The sequence below is a fragment of the Carya illinoinensis genome, chromosome 4, assembly GCF_018687715.1.
Source record: "Carya illinoinensis cultivar Pawnee chromosome 4, C.illinoinensisPawnee_v1, whole genome shotgun sequence".
Lineage (NCBI taxonomy): Eukaryota > Viridiplantae > Streptophyta > Magnoliopsida > Fagales > Juglandaceae > Carya > Carya illinoinensis.
Window position 1 is genome coordinate 8,916,281 of NC_056755.1, and position 15,101 is coordinate 8,931,381.

The following is a 15,101-nucleotide window of genomic DNA, read 5'->3' on the forward strand; positions in this document are numbered from 1 at the left end:
AATACACAATAATAAAATAAAAAATACAATGAAATTAAAATTAAGACGAAATTAATTTGGACTGAGGTACGGAATTTTTTTTTTTTTTTTTTTTTTTTAAATTCAAGCCTTCTATGGTATAAAAGGCTTTTTCAAATGAACTAGTGAAGCAGAACTCCTCTTAATTTGTTTCCTCCAAAACACAATAGTCTAACTAATTTTCGTATAACTCAATTAATATATTTTGCATAGGAGGTTGAACCCAAAGCTTCACTTAAAAGAACACATCTCTTTTATCTAAAAAATATTCTCAAAATTATCTACACACTTTCTGTTATCTATCTCAAAAGAAAAAGACATGACACCAAAAATGAATACTCGAAGCGAACGACAATAAGCAATAAAAACAATTAAAGTAGCCAACTTCCTACCGAAAAACCACTTGGAGCTTATTTCTACCTGTTAATATCAATGTACTTCTCGTACAACCATTTTTTAAATCTAAACGTTGGAATTTTCAGTAATGACTCTTGATTCCAAGCTTTTAATTAATGCCGTAAACGTACATAAATATATATATATTAAAATAAAAAAGCAAAAAACTGATTGAATTAATTAACACCCAACGCCCAACAGCTTTCTTTTCTTTATTGCCTTCAAAAATATTTAAACAAGATCAAATGGTAAAACAAATGCTGGAAATAAAACCGATAAAGCACTAACCGTACGTTGAGAACTTAAAAAATTGCTTGGAAAAACATAAAGCTGATGTTGTAACAGTTTTCGATCTTCAAAATTCAAGAATAAAAAACGTTACGAATAAATACCATTATTAAAAAAAAAAATACCAACAAATGAATTATCGATCATTATATATTTTGCATCTTCTCATGAATAATTTGCATGAGATGGAGCTTAATTATTTTAATTTATTAGTGAAGCATGAATTGGGATGGTAAATGGGATTGAATGTAAAGAATATCCTTAAATTATTAAGTTAACGTACAATATAAATTATTTGACAAGGACATGCTGATCATTTTGGACCAAGTTATCGTTAAAATTCTAAAATCGGCAGAGAGGAAGATATCATATATATTGGTTATCTTTTTCAAGCTCGTGAGGATATATATTTATATATTTAAATATATATGATATTTATAGTTGTAAGTGTATAAGTGCTGTATAATTATTTTAAAAGAAAAATAAATATAATATTTACATAAAAAAAATTAATTTTTTAATAATAAACTATACTATTTTTTAAAATAAGTGTATGATATTTACTATTTTATAATTATATAAAGTATTATTTATATAAATATATATATAAATCCCAACTTGATGGAATTACGTACCTCTGTCGTCCTGCTAATAATAATAAGAAGGATGAATTCATCGCTTAATTCAGTGCAAAAGGGCAACAACATACATGACTTTCGTTGAGTGGGTAATTAGCCTACGATTATGCATGGATGGTTTGGATCTGGATGTTGCGGTGTTGATGTGATTTTCTTATTGGAAAATGCTTATTGCAGGCATGATGCAGACGAATTTGCGCACTGGCAGCTGACGTGTATTAATGAAATGGGGCGTTTTGGTTGGATATTTTCCTTGGTCTGTTTCCTCTTCATTGTAAATGAAAACGCCGCGTTTTGTACAGAGCGGAAATTCTTTCCTCTTCATTTTCTGAATGGTTTCAACACTTAACTTTTTCTTCCCCCTTTCTTCATTTCACACTTTTTCGAAAGTCACCCCTCTCTTGTGCGCGACGAAGAAACTTCGAGCTGGAGGAGATCGCTGCGATTTCTAGTCGGCTTCCTCTGTGCGTGGTGGTGGACTTCGAACGAGGAGTAACGCGGTTCCAGTTGCTACCACGGAGGGATGCTTCGAGGGATCGTGAGGTGGGGCTGGGCTACGACGTTGGCGATGGCGGCACGAGCTGGTTCGACGGTGACAGATTGGCTTCTGCTGTTAGGAAAGAAACGGTGGTTTCCGTTTAGCGTCGGTGGTGGTTGTAGGGAGGAGTTGGCATTGCTCTGTTTTGGAAGAGAGAAACAGGGAGGAGTTTTGGCGTGGAGGATAGGACCTTTGGCAGTGCTCTATTTTGGCGTAGAGACTAGAGAGAAACAGGAGCTTCACGATACAGGGTGGTGGTAGCATGGAGGAGGCTCAAGGTGTGGAGCTAACCGTGGACGTGGCTGCATATTGGGTTGGTTTGGTGGTTGGTTAGCCGTGGCCATGAGTATTAAATGAGTTAGTTTTTGTTGGAGGATGTAGTGGTGGACGGCCCAACGGACAGCGTAGGCGGACTCATCGGAAAGATCGACGGCCACGATGAAAATGCAGAGGACGTGCTCGCAGAGGTGCTCGCAATGGCTACAACAGACGGACGGGAGAGAAGAACTCTTACTGTTACAGCGGACGGGAGGGAAAGCCATAGAACTTTCATACAAGGCGTCGTCTGTCCGGGAGAGAAGAACTCGCAGAGGCTACAGTGGACTCATCCGAAGCTCGTGTTTTCTCTCTTTTTACTGTTTTGTTTGTTTGTTTTTTTTACTTGCCACGTCACCAATGGTCCGCATTTTCATCTGCGGCGTGCTTGCATATAGAAGGACTCCATGCACGCACTTCTGAGTAAAATCAAAGCGCGCCTGGCCGGTAGCTACCATCGGTCAGCAGCAATATCGACACGTACGACTACAAGTGGGTCCACCCCACTGGTACATGACATTGTGAACACATGGGGTTGGGGACCCATTTGAAAAGGTGATAGGATCACCATCCATATACTACTTACAAAAAATTTAAAATTTTTTATTTTCTTATCATTTCCTTTTAAATATTTTTTTAATATTTTTAATTATTAAGAAAAAACTTAAAAAATATATTATTTTATTAATAATTATTTTCTGAATTATTACGTAAAACAAAAATTTAAAAAAAAATCAAATATAAAAATAATAGTAAATGAGTAGTTAAAGAGTTGTTATTATACCATTCTCCTTGAAAAGGTATTTGATTGTATTAATTAGTTATCTAATACTTTTCAACAAGGAATCATATATACATATTTTGTGGACTTATTTTCAGGACTAAGGGATATTTTTGAATGAGAAAGGATATTTATAATTTTGGAGTGTAGTATTATGTAATTTTTTTTAAAAAAATGAGTTAATATGAGATTTATATAAAAAATTTAATTTTTTAAGAGTTCTGTTATATGCCGTTATTTTTATATATTTTTTTTATATATTTTATTAATACGATTGGTCAAAATAGTTATTTTATATTAAAAAAGTGATAACTAATTACAATAATGGAATGTATAAGAAATATATAAAAGTGACTGCACATAGAGTTTTTAATTTTTTAATAAAAAATTTTATTTTTTTTCAAAATAATTATGTAACTCTTATACGTTCTATCACTGTACAGTTTGGATTACTGTACACTTATAAGTTCTACTACTGTACACATTATTAAGTTTGGATCCAAACTCATTTCAATTTATCTCATTTAATCATTACAATTTTCTCAAATTCTAACATAAAATATAATAAAAAATTTAAATTTTTTAATTTTAAAATAATAATAACATTAAAAGATAATATTATAATAATATTTTATTCAATTTTTAATTTTCAAATCAACTCAACATCCAAATGCAATAATCTTCCGAAGCTACCTTGATCTGATTCTTCTTTCAGTAAAGTCTAATAAAAACAAATTATTAAATCATGGCTATTGGGCCTCCCCCCAGCGAATGCTCATAGAGCTCCAGAGCCCAATCTAAAGTAAGTGGCCCAATTTAATGTGAAAGTCATCACCCGGATGCATATATTAGAGCATCCCCATCTGGTTTTACATTTTCATCCCTATAATTTAACTCAAATACTCATTTCTTCAAATTTATCCCTAAAATTTGTTTATCTTCTAAAAACCTCATACATCTCATTCTCCATTTCTATATCTATTCTTTTAAATAATATTTCTCTATTATTTTTTTATTACTTTTTTTTCTCTCTTCCATTTACAATCTTAACTACTAACTCTTTTGTCTTATTATTTTTTTTTTTAAATATCACTTTCTACTAAATATTTATTTGAGATTTTGATTATCCAATATAGTATTTTTTTTAAATTGAAATTCGTAGTATTAAAATAAATTTTTTTTATTAATTAGTGCATTTTCTAACGTGATGACAAATTTAATTAGATCCGGACTCAACATTTCTAATGAAAAACTGAAAGTCATGTATTGATGATAAAATTTTTTAATTGGATGCAACAGTAATATTTCTGCAACTTTTCTTCAACGGTAATATTTTTTGTCCTTTCTCGAACGGTAATATTTTTTATTTTTTCTCCAACGGTAATATTTTTTGTTTTTTCTCTAACGGTAATTTTTTTTTTTATCTTTTCTCCAATAGTAATTTTTTTTGTCTTCTCTCAAACGGTAACATTTTTACTCCTATGTGTAACGATAGGAGTAATTCCTCTATAAATATTCAAACTCGAGCCTCATTTCCTCTATACAAACCAAACTTCTATTGTATCTTTTGATCTCCTACTATTTTCATCAAATGGCTCGTACTTTCTTTCGCAAATTATTGACATACGTATCCTCTGAAGATGATAGCGATGTTCAAAACATGGAGGCGGATGGACAGTCATCGAGGCGACGTGGCAATAGCCAACGTCGTAAGTTTATTCGACGTGATCATGTTTAGGGACACGAGCGCCTATTTCGTGATTACTTTGCTGAAAATCCAGTATATCCCTCGAATCTATTTCGAATGAGATTTCGGATGAGTCGTCCTCTATTTATTCGTATTCTAAATGAAGTAGAGTCTTACGACCCGTACTTTGTCCAGAGAAGAGATAATGCCAGCCGACTCGGTTTATCTTGTATGCAAAAAATCACCGCAGCACTTAGAATGTTGGCGTATGGGGTTACTGGAGATTTTATGGATGAATACATACGTATTGGTGAAAGCACCGCAATGGAGAGCCTAAAAAAATTTACTGAGACAGTAATAACTGTTTTTTCAGAAGAATATCTAAGGTTTCCAACTGCTAATGATATAGCCTGATTGCTTGCAGTTGGTGAACAACGAGGATTCTCAGGAATGCTGGGAAGCATTGATTGCATGCATTGGAAGTGGAAAAATTGTCCCGCAGCTTGGAAAGGTATGTACTCCGGTCACATCCGTGAACCAACTATTATTTTAGAAGCAGTTGCTTCATATGATCTCTGGATATGGCATGCCTTTTTTGGTATGCCCGGTTCACATAACGATATTAATGCTAGAGAGATCTTTTATTTTTACGGAACTTGCCCAAGGGCGTGCTCCTCCAGTCAATTACACTATCAATGGCAACGACTATACTATGGGCTATTACCTTGCGGACGGTATTTATCCCAAGTGGCGAACTTTTGTGAAAACGATTCCATCACCACGTGGGAATAAGAAGAAAAATTTTGTGAAAGCACAAGAATCCGCAAGGAAAGATGTCGAGCGTGCATTCGGGGTACTTCAACAACGATTTGCTATCATTCGTGGACCTTCCCGAATGTTTAAAGTGAAGGAACTAATGAATATAATGAAAACATGTGTTATTCTACATAATATGATAATTGAAGACGAGTGTGATGATAGTGAGTATCTGAACATTGAATATGATCGACTTGATGATAATCTCCCCGAATTGTCGCGCAATCATACAAATGAGCTTACAAACTACATCCAGCGTCATCATGATATTAGAGACAGCTCGGCACATCATCAGCTTCAAGAAGATCTAATTGAACATCAATGGCTTTTATATTCACAACATTAGTCAGGGTTGCTTTAGATTTTATTATTTCCTTAATGTAATTGGTGACCTATGTTTAAGTTAATCGGAACTTGCATTTGTATTTCGTTATTGTTATCAATTTCCCGAATATATTAATGGTAATCAAGTTTGTTTCTGAAAATGTCATTGAGTCATTAATTGCACAACCCTATCATACTTCCCATATTATCAAATACAAAAAAGATTAATTACATGTATTTTTACACATATAATTGTTACAAACATAAAATAAGAAATCAAATACAAATAAATCAATCCAAATCGTCGGACCGATTGCGTCTCGCCATGACCTCCCTCTGGAGTTGCTGGAAAAACTCACGCTGCAATTCTGGCATGACACTCACATCCATCATCATAATGCGCTGATCTGATTCCTTCTTCGCGAGCTCCACTTTCTCAGCCTCCAACTGAAGCCGTTCGTCCTCTTGAAGTAATTTTCTGGCCTCCGTCTCCTTGTCATACGCCATCTTCTCGGCTTTAAGACGAAAAAACTCTTTCTCCTGAGCGCGTGACTCCTCCAACAGAGTATACTTCATCTTCCTGAGTTGGAAGTTCTCCTCTGCATGCTGGTCTTGGGTCTTTCGTTTTCCTTTTTCAACTTTCCTTCCAATTGGTCGGTCGGGCTCAATAACTTCATTCTCCATCACATGGTCCACCTCGAGATCAAAAACTGAATCAACTGTAGCTCCAGAACATCGAGTTAGGGTCGGGGATGGAGACATCATCTTCCTCCGCTTTGGATCCTCCTTTGTCGCGCGCCAAATCCACTTAGGTTGGTCCTTCAACAGGTGCCAATAATGCTCAAACTGGAATGAGCATTTCTCTAGCGATTGGTACATAACCTTCACTTTGTCAAACTTGTAAGAGAAAAAGAAACCATGTTAAATCAATAATTGTTGACAGAAATTGTTTGAGTAAAGGACTTTGGGATTTGATAATGTTACATTGTCTTGCTCGGTCATGCCACTTTGATTTAACCCTTCAACTTGGGCCAGTTTCGCACAAAATTTGTTTGTGGCCTTTTGGATCACCGACCACCGGTGAATTAAAGACTTTATTGTCCGCTCATTTGTGGTTTCTTTAAATTGTTGAAAGTATTCAAATTTTTTTTCCCAAAGCTGGGAGTGTTTTTGATCTGTTCCCTGGACGGCATCAAGGCTACAATTTAGCCATGCGGAGACAAGTAACTTGTCTTCCTCGGGGGTGAAATTCGCACCCCTCACTGATTTCCTAACGCCAATAGGCTCGTTAGAGGGTTGAGGTGGAGAGTCATCAAGGGTCACTGGAGATGTTCCACATTGCCTACCATAAGTGGGCTCGAGTTGAGGATCTTGACTTAGGAGGTTCGTGAAGTACATATATCTACAGTCTTGTGAATCCATTGCTAAAAACGCATTGAAAATGTTAGAAATGAAATTCGGAAAGTTTGGGGTGTTAGTCCGGGTGGATGGCTCAGAAACCGTTTGGTATGATATTGGAAAGTTGGCCACCCACTGATGGCCAAAACAACCGGTTGCCAATACTTACTGGCCGTCCTGATTACCTAGCCATTGGGGAAATGACCATTAAATTTCCCGTATCCCCACAAACGGTTGTCATCATCACAGCCTTGTGGTTTAGTTTACACATAATATAACTCAATTAATCCATAATAACAAACAACATGCAAAACAAAATAATCCTAAATATGAGCATCCCCATCCGGTTCTACATCCATATCAAATATATAAATAATTAAAAAGGCTCAGAATGATGTAAATATTGACACCATGTGTAAGCAAGGAGCCCAACATCGAATGGCTGCAAAATCTCACCTGAACCTAGATTGCCTTTTGTGGAAAGTACCACAAATTGCAATATGACAATTAGGGTGAGAATTACCCCGTCATATCGATGGGGCCCCATACACACTTCTGACATAACCCGCACTATAACACCATCATCACAGCCTAATATAAACCCTCTCCCCTGCGAGATACGCAATACTGCAAATGACCCATAATTGGACATTAAAATGAGCAAACTATTTTATTCCAAGGACAGTTGCAATATTCCATCAATTCAAGCATAAAGTTATGAGCATGTTGGGCTATTAATACCTTCCATAATATAGAGTTATGTGGAGAGAAATTCCACTCTCTAATTATATTAAAAAATAAGAGTCCGAAAGCCCAAAAAATGCATTTTCCAAACACAAGTTCTTAATAACAAACAAGAGCAAGAGACTAAATTAAAGGGGCCGAATACAGCATGTTAAAGGACCAAGAGCAAGTTCTTAATAGCAGCATGTTATTGGAGCACCAATAAAAATCCATCAATTCAAGATTACACATAAAAAAGCATTCTTGCATTTCCAACAAGATTTAATAAAAGTATGATCAACTATTATATATGTGTAAAGATCAAATGTCCACCACGTATGGAATTAATCCATTCAATTCTCTAATCAGAGATAAAAATTAAAATCTAGAAAGTAGTTGTAGTGGAATTAATTGTCTTCTCAAATAATCATAGGTTACAAAGATTGCATAATGTATTTTTATAAATTGCATAATGAAAACAGAATTTAGAAGAGAGATCACAACATTCAGGGGAAAATTCAACATTGGATATGAAAGACCAAGAAACAGCAGCCCAAGAAGCATGCTTTGAAGGAAAAAGATATGGAAAAAAATCTAGATCCAAAATTCATCAAGCAAAGATGTTCACAGCAACTGAAAACCAATCTTGGATCACCAAAGATTCAAAATCATAAATCTATTCTGGCCCACCAAACAATACATGTGAGCTAGATAATCATCACAGGAAAAGAGTATACATTTTCGCAGCAACCAAACAATAGCCAAAGGAAAATATGACAGAAACATCATGGATGATTTTCGGGGTTCCCAAACAATCACAGAAGGAAAAACAGGGCAGCAAACATTTTCTGAAATTCGCACCAACCAAACAGGGGCACCATTCATCAAAACGCAAGCAAGACCTCATTCGGTTTCACAGCAACCAAACGGGTTACTCAAGAAAATATGACACCATGCCCGGTTCACATTTTCACAGCAACCAAACGGGTTGCTCAGGAAAAAATCAAAACAAAGGTCCAATCTATTTTCACAGCAACCAAACAGGTAACTTAGGAAAAAAATTCCCTTCACCGAACAGAAATTTTCACAGCAACCAAACGGATAACCCAGGGAGATAGCCACAAGAAAACCCTATGACTTTTCACACCAACCAAACATCTGTTTCAAAGCATTAGATGTTTCATCATCAACAAACACGCAAGAAATTAACAGGGGTGAGAAAATGAGAAGAAAAATATCGATTTCCTAGCAGGAGAGGTGATTATTGGAGCACCAACCGTCGAGAGGGATGAACGTGGGACAGGATAGGGAAATGGGATTTGGGGATGTACAGTAGGTCCCCAAAGATGGGGATTTCCTGTACACCCCAAAAATTAGAACCCCATTTTAGGGAACCGGATGGAGGGAGGGTTTTAGAGAAAACCCTAAAACTTTTAACAAATAATAGGGAAACGGGGGGATGGGGAACCGAATGAGGATGCTCTTAGTGTACATTTATTCTTATAATTAGATTTTTCCTTTTTGACAAGATGGTAAAAGTGAACACAATATCTCCCCTTTGTCGTAGAAAAAATGAACCCTCAAAAACTAAAGATATACAAAGCTGCGGAGACTCACTAGCTCATAACGAAGTGCATAAGAAAACAAGGAGATGATGAGGTCAATTAATGTGTATGAGAAAGGAAATTATGTTGGATCTTGTATAAAATCTGAAAACACCAGGATTTTTTGTCAAATATGTGTAGAAATAAAGCGTACTTGTAGCCACTAGAGAGAAGAGCGCAGCAATATAATCTTTCACATCCAAGATTCACTATCTTGGAAAAACTTACAACAATGAGATGGTGTAGAGTTAAGAAGATGAACTTGGACTGGGAATCATGATCACCTACATATAATATCCCGAATTCCAATTTTACCAATCATAAAATAATGAAATTACATGGATTCTTAATGGATATCTACACATGAATAGACTAGTACCACTTTATGTTCATGACCTAACCAAAATTATGAGCTTTTGAGATGCGTCAATGACCCAATTATATCATTTTATTGATCACATTTATTGGGTTTTACAAACATTATTGAAACTTCACATTTGATAATTATACAGCATAAGATTGATAATCTATGTAGATCCATTAATTTAAATAATCTTAACAAATTACCCTATGCTGCTCTAATGAAAATAAGACTGAAATAAAACGTTCCCAAAGTACATACGCCCCCAAAGGATGTCCCCCAAACAGTGGCTTAAGGTTAGAAGTAAAAAGAGCTGATTATAACTTGATTTAGAGCCTAGCTAACTTAAGCATCGAACTTGAAACCTCCCAACCAAGTTAGTATTCTTGTTCCCAGGCAATAGAGACATAAAATAGGCCATGTCATAGACATTTAGATGCGAGTAGATGCATTCCCTTGAAATACCCTTAAATGTTGTAGCCTTTCAGAAGGTCAAATTTGTCTTTTCACTTCGGCTTTGCTTAAAAAACTTCTTTTTCATAGAAATGTAGCCAATGTCATGTTCAATTTGCATGAAATGCATGTACGATTATCTGTTCGTACGTGTTCATTATTAGCTAAATATTGAAGTATCTCACCATGGATGCAGATTTTCATGGTGAATTTTCTCTATTTTTTGTATTATTAATTGTCAATATATATATATAGGGGAGGAATATATAGTTTCTTGGGTAGAGCACCGTACGCTTTCTTGCAGTCGGTAATAAGCTGGGATGCTCTCTACTTTAATTTACTGAAAGACCTGTGTAGACTTGGAGCAATTCCTAGAGTGCTGTTCATTGAAACCAGCAACCGTACTTGCTCCTTGCCTGGATGGTGTAAGGCATTCTGATAGATTCTCAAAAGTATCACTACTTTGGATGAATTCCCAGAAGTATGGCTGTTTTTCTGCTATTTCTTGGACCAAATTTTTTCGATTTTCATTGGAAAAAAATAGAATTTCTAGTCAATTTGTCTATGATAAAGAGTTTTGTAATATCTTATTTGTTAAACGGGTTATTTGTTTGATCATTTCTCGAGAATTTAAACGTGCGGAGTACACATCCTGCTGAATCAATAAAGTGTGTTCACTTTCAAATCAATTTCTATCTAGCTTTCCATCTGCATCACTGACAGAACGATTCAATGAAATCCTCCACTCAACATAAAATTAACATCTATATATATAACCTTTATAGGATCAATTATTCATGAACAAATGGTTCTAAAATCTGACATAGCATCCCCAGCCCGTTCTATATAGTTTTAAACAATTTAAATATTTACAAATGGGAAAGTTATGAACAACAGAACAATGTTGGTGTTGCTGTAGGACTTTTATTCATGTCCTCGTAAACATTCAAGCATTCAATACCGAGGAAAGCAATCAAGTAAAGAGTCGCAGGCGTGTTGTTATGGGCTCCCGACACATGGGGCACAATGATAGGTTCACACCGCAATCCTTGCAAGTCTTGAGCAATAAAAACAAAAACAACAGGACAAACATGAGAGGCACATATTGTATGGAATGACTAACTTCATGCAACAGAGTTTTATTTTACATGGTTTTAAGGGTATTGTATGACCTTCCTTTTCCTTTTCCCCCCCTTTTTCTTTGTTTTGTTGGGGGGGGGGGGGGGGGGGTTTGTCTTCTTCTCCTTAGTCCCTCTTTGAACTTTCTTTTCAATTTTCATTAATTTGAAACAGGTCAACAATACCATGATGAACCTCTTCATTTTTCCTGTTTTACTGCTAAAAAAATAAGGCAGTACCTGCTTGATGTTAGCATACTGATTGTTACTAAACTTCTAATGCCACTCTTTTTCCCCCTTTGTTTAAGTTTCTCTTTGGACGGGACAGCACAACATACACTACAGTAAACCACAATATCAACACTACAAAAGAAAGCACAAATTTCTTGAACTTACCGGATGACCACATCCAAAAGCAAGGTTCTTTGGATTTGTCAGGCAAATGGGGCAGACCTTGCACAAGAAAACGTATATCTCAGACCATTCTGATTTAAACATGAATATTGTGAAGAAACTAGGGGGAAAGAAAATTACTTCTTGTTTTTATTTATTGCATACAGTTACAAAATATAAAGGATCAATATAGTAAGAAGGCCCAGCCGGGCTATTGAACCATTAGACATTAGTGCAACCTTAATAAAGCAACCAAGTTAAAGGTAATAAAGGTTGCCGTATTTTAATTGCAGTCAAACGGCCAAAGGTAATAAAGCAGCCAACGGAAATGGCACTTAAAAAAAAATGATGATAAAACTGAAGAAATCAAAAGTAATGACTATTAATACAAATGTTGATTATGATCCTGAAAGAAATGTTATTAATAAATACTATTTATTAAAAAATACCAACAGTTGCAGTAAGTATATACATGGTCATCTTCATCATCAGAAGTTACTGATCTCGTATAGTCCCCACACAAGTCAGTACTACAGATCATCTCCGATCCATGCTCTCTTCCCGGCCGGCCACTTTGTTGCAGCTGCACAAGTGCTCCACAAAATATCATGATTTCCTGCAATCTTTCATGCTGTGGTTGATCGGTAGCTGTGCGTAAGTGATGAAGAAGCCATATTTAGGCGCGCTAGACCTGCAAGTCGACGTTATTATTAATCATGATCCATTGTCCCCAAGAAAAATTCTACTAATTAGCAGCCACATACAACACACTTACTTTTATCTTTTATTTTTTTTATTTATTTTTTTGTTCAACCAGTATATAGTATAAGACTGCTGAATAGAAGAACACATTACACAAATTAATATTGCCAAGTTAAATGATATTTACATTCTGTAAATTTTGCATATTTCTTTTAAAAAAATAGATAAATTTTAAACTCACATATATAAATTTTTTTTTAATATTGGACTCAACCTTTTTTTTTTTTTTAAAAGAAATGCGCTAGACTTTCATACCCTAAAATTATATCTAATATTATTCTATTATCAAATACTTATTAAAGCCGACCGGCCGGCCCTCAGGATCACACACTAGTATATATATATATATACACACATATTACGTATATAATATAGGAGGCAATAAGCGTTGATCAATATATATATCCTCATGATTGTTGTGTTAGAATATTACCATAGTTATAATAGAATATATTCATAATGTTCCAAGCATATGTATGATAATATATATGATTTATTTTATATCATATTTAGTTTATTATATAATTATTGTGTTTTTATTCTTTATCTGGCCCCATTCATCTATAAATAAGTGCATATAATGTATTCAATAAAAACTTCAAATTATCTTTTTTTCTCATTCTCTGTCGACCTTCTTCTTCTTGATATTTATTTTCGATGCCTTAGTTTACTCATCAAACTTCATTACACTTCATGCTTGCACACGTGGGTGAAAAGAAGAGGTTACAATTTGGACAGCGGTTGAGCAACAGCAACCAACCACTTCATTTTGGCATCTTTCAAGAAAGAGGATAAGATCATCAGATCATAATGCACTTGAATGTTTTATATATTATTGAGGATATATATATATATATATTGTCACTAAGTGATCCCAAGTTGATTGGACTACCGACCTCTGTCATCCTGCCAATAATAATAATTAAGAATGATAAAGTCCTCGCTAAATTCAGTGCAAAAACGACAACAATATACATGACTTTCGTTGCCTGGGAATTAAAAGCGCTAGGATATTTATGGATGCTTTGGTTTCTGTACGACGTAAGATGCATGCATACAATAATTCAAATTTTAGATTTGAATGTTAGCGGTGTTGATGGTCTCGATAATTGTTCTTTTTCAGATATTGCTTGCGCTCGTGATTCGTGAATCAAACCAAATCGCGCCTGGGCCCCTGGCCTGTAGCTAACCATCAGCCAGCAGCAACTCGTACGACTAAAATGGGATCCACCCCACTGGTACATGACTTTGCGAACGCATGGGGGGTGAGGACCGAGTTTTTCTACCTATAAATAAATGAGAAAAGCTTCAAACCGGATTTGGTACGAAATGTTATTTTACACCTGTCATTTAAAAACTGACACGTAAGTGGTCTACGTTTATTTACGGTGGAACTTTTCGCTCTCTATTTTTTAATAAAGCCACTCTGATGTCTCTCTTTCTCCACCCCAGCTCTCGTCTCCCTTACCATCAGTCATCTCTCTCTCATCTCACTAGATTTTATTTCAAACATTTGATCTCCCAATTTCTTCTTTCTTGACAGAACTTGAAGTGTAAAAATAAAGGAAAACTTTCTTGCTACTCAATCTTTTAGGACCCTTTTTCCGTAGAGCTGCTTTAAGATTATCTATGAAGAACACCAGCTAGTGAACTCGTAAAAATTATTTGTATTTGTAAGGGTTCTTGATTGTTTATACAGAATCAAAATTTAACAGAAAATCTTGATTATTGAGAAGATCTTAACCCAAATAATCCTTTTTCTAACTAAATAACATTTCAAATCCAGGCAACCAGTAGTATAATAATATATTGCGTAAACTGCTTCACCCAAAACGAATTTGTGAGAGAACTTTTTTCTGCTTCGCTTTCAAATAGAGATGAAGATTTGGTCAAACACTAAACAAGTCTCATTGTCAATAAAATACGTTCTGATTACACTTGATGAATAAGAAGAACGAAAGCAATAAAAGAAAATTGTAAACGTGAAGAGATGGAAAGCTTTTACTTGCTCAGCCTTGGGCGATAAGGCTGGAGGTAAGAATCGAAAAACAGAGATGACGTTTTATGGATGCAAATGTCTGAGATAATCAAAGCTATTCAACAAATCTCTCCTAATTCCTCTCTCGCTCTAGATTTCTGTGTGTTTGCCTTCTAAGAGGAGAGAGAGAAGAGAGAAAATCTTACCTTCGTTGAGAGGAGAGAGAGAGAGAGAGGAGGAAGAGAGAGACGGGGAAAAATACATTACATTTATTTACGTGTACCAGGTTTTATCATTCACTTATTAGATTGCATACGTGTTACTCTTCCATTCAAGGGTGTAAATTCGTATGTACAGAGCGTCCGTTCTCTAGCGCCTCTCTAAATAAATTTGCATATCCGTCTTAATATTATTATTTTTATATTTAAAATTAAAATTAACATAATTTTTATTAAAATTTAATTTTTTATCAATTATATTAAATAAATATACGAATTGATATGCAGAATA

The 15,101-nt window shown here is 35.1% G+C and overlaps 1 protein-coding gene across 1 annotated transcript; it reads right to left on the reverse strand.

Moving 5' to 3' along the window:
• Positions 1 to 11,086: 11,086 nt before the first annotated feature.
• LOC122307175 (E3 ubiquitin-protein ligase RGLG3-like) lies at positions 11,087 to 12,584 on the reverse strand. Its single transcript, XM_043119865.1, has 3 exons — positions 12,324 to 12,584; positions 11,855 to 11,911; positions 11,087 to 11,397 (listed from the first exon to the last, which is right to left on the reverse strand). Exons 1-3 carry the CDS (start codon positions 12,459 to 12,461, stop codon positions 11,314 to 11,316), a joined length of 279 nt encoding a protein of 92 aa, XP_042975799.1. The 5' UTR covers positions 12,462 to 12,584; the 3' UTR covers positions 11,087 to 11,313.
• Positions 12,585 to 15,101: the final 2,517 nt, after the last annotated feature.

Excerpts from the sequence above, each read along its gene's own strand:
- LOC122307175 (XM_043119865.1), bottom strand. The coding sequence starts at position 12,461 with ATGATATTTTGTGGAGCACTTGTGCAGCTGCAACAAAGTGGCCGGCCG. Across the intron at positions 11,912-12,323 it reads CTGATGATGAAGATGACCAT|GTCTGCCCCATTTGCCTGAC; the intron begins GTATATACTTAC and ends TTCTTGTGCAAG. Across the intron at positions 11,398-11,854 it reads CTTTTGGATGTGGTCATCCG|ACTTGCAAGGATTGCGGTGT; the intron begins GTAAGTTCAAGA and ends TTATTGCTCAAG.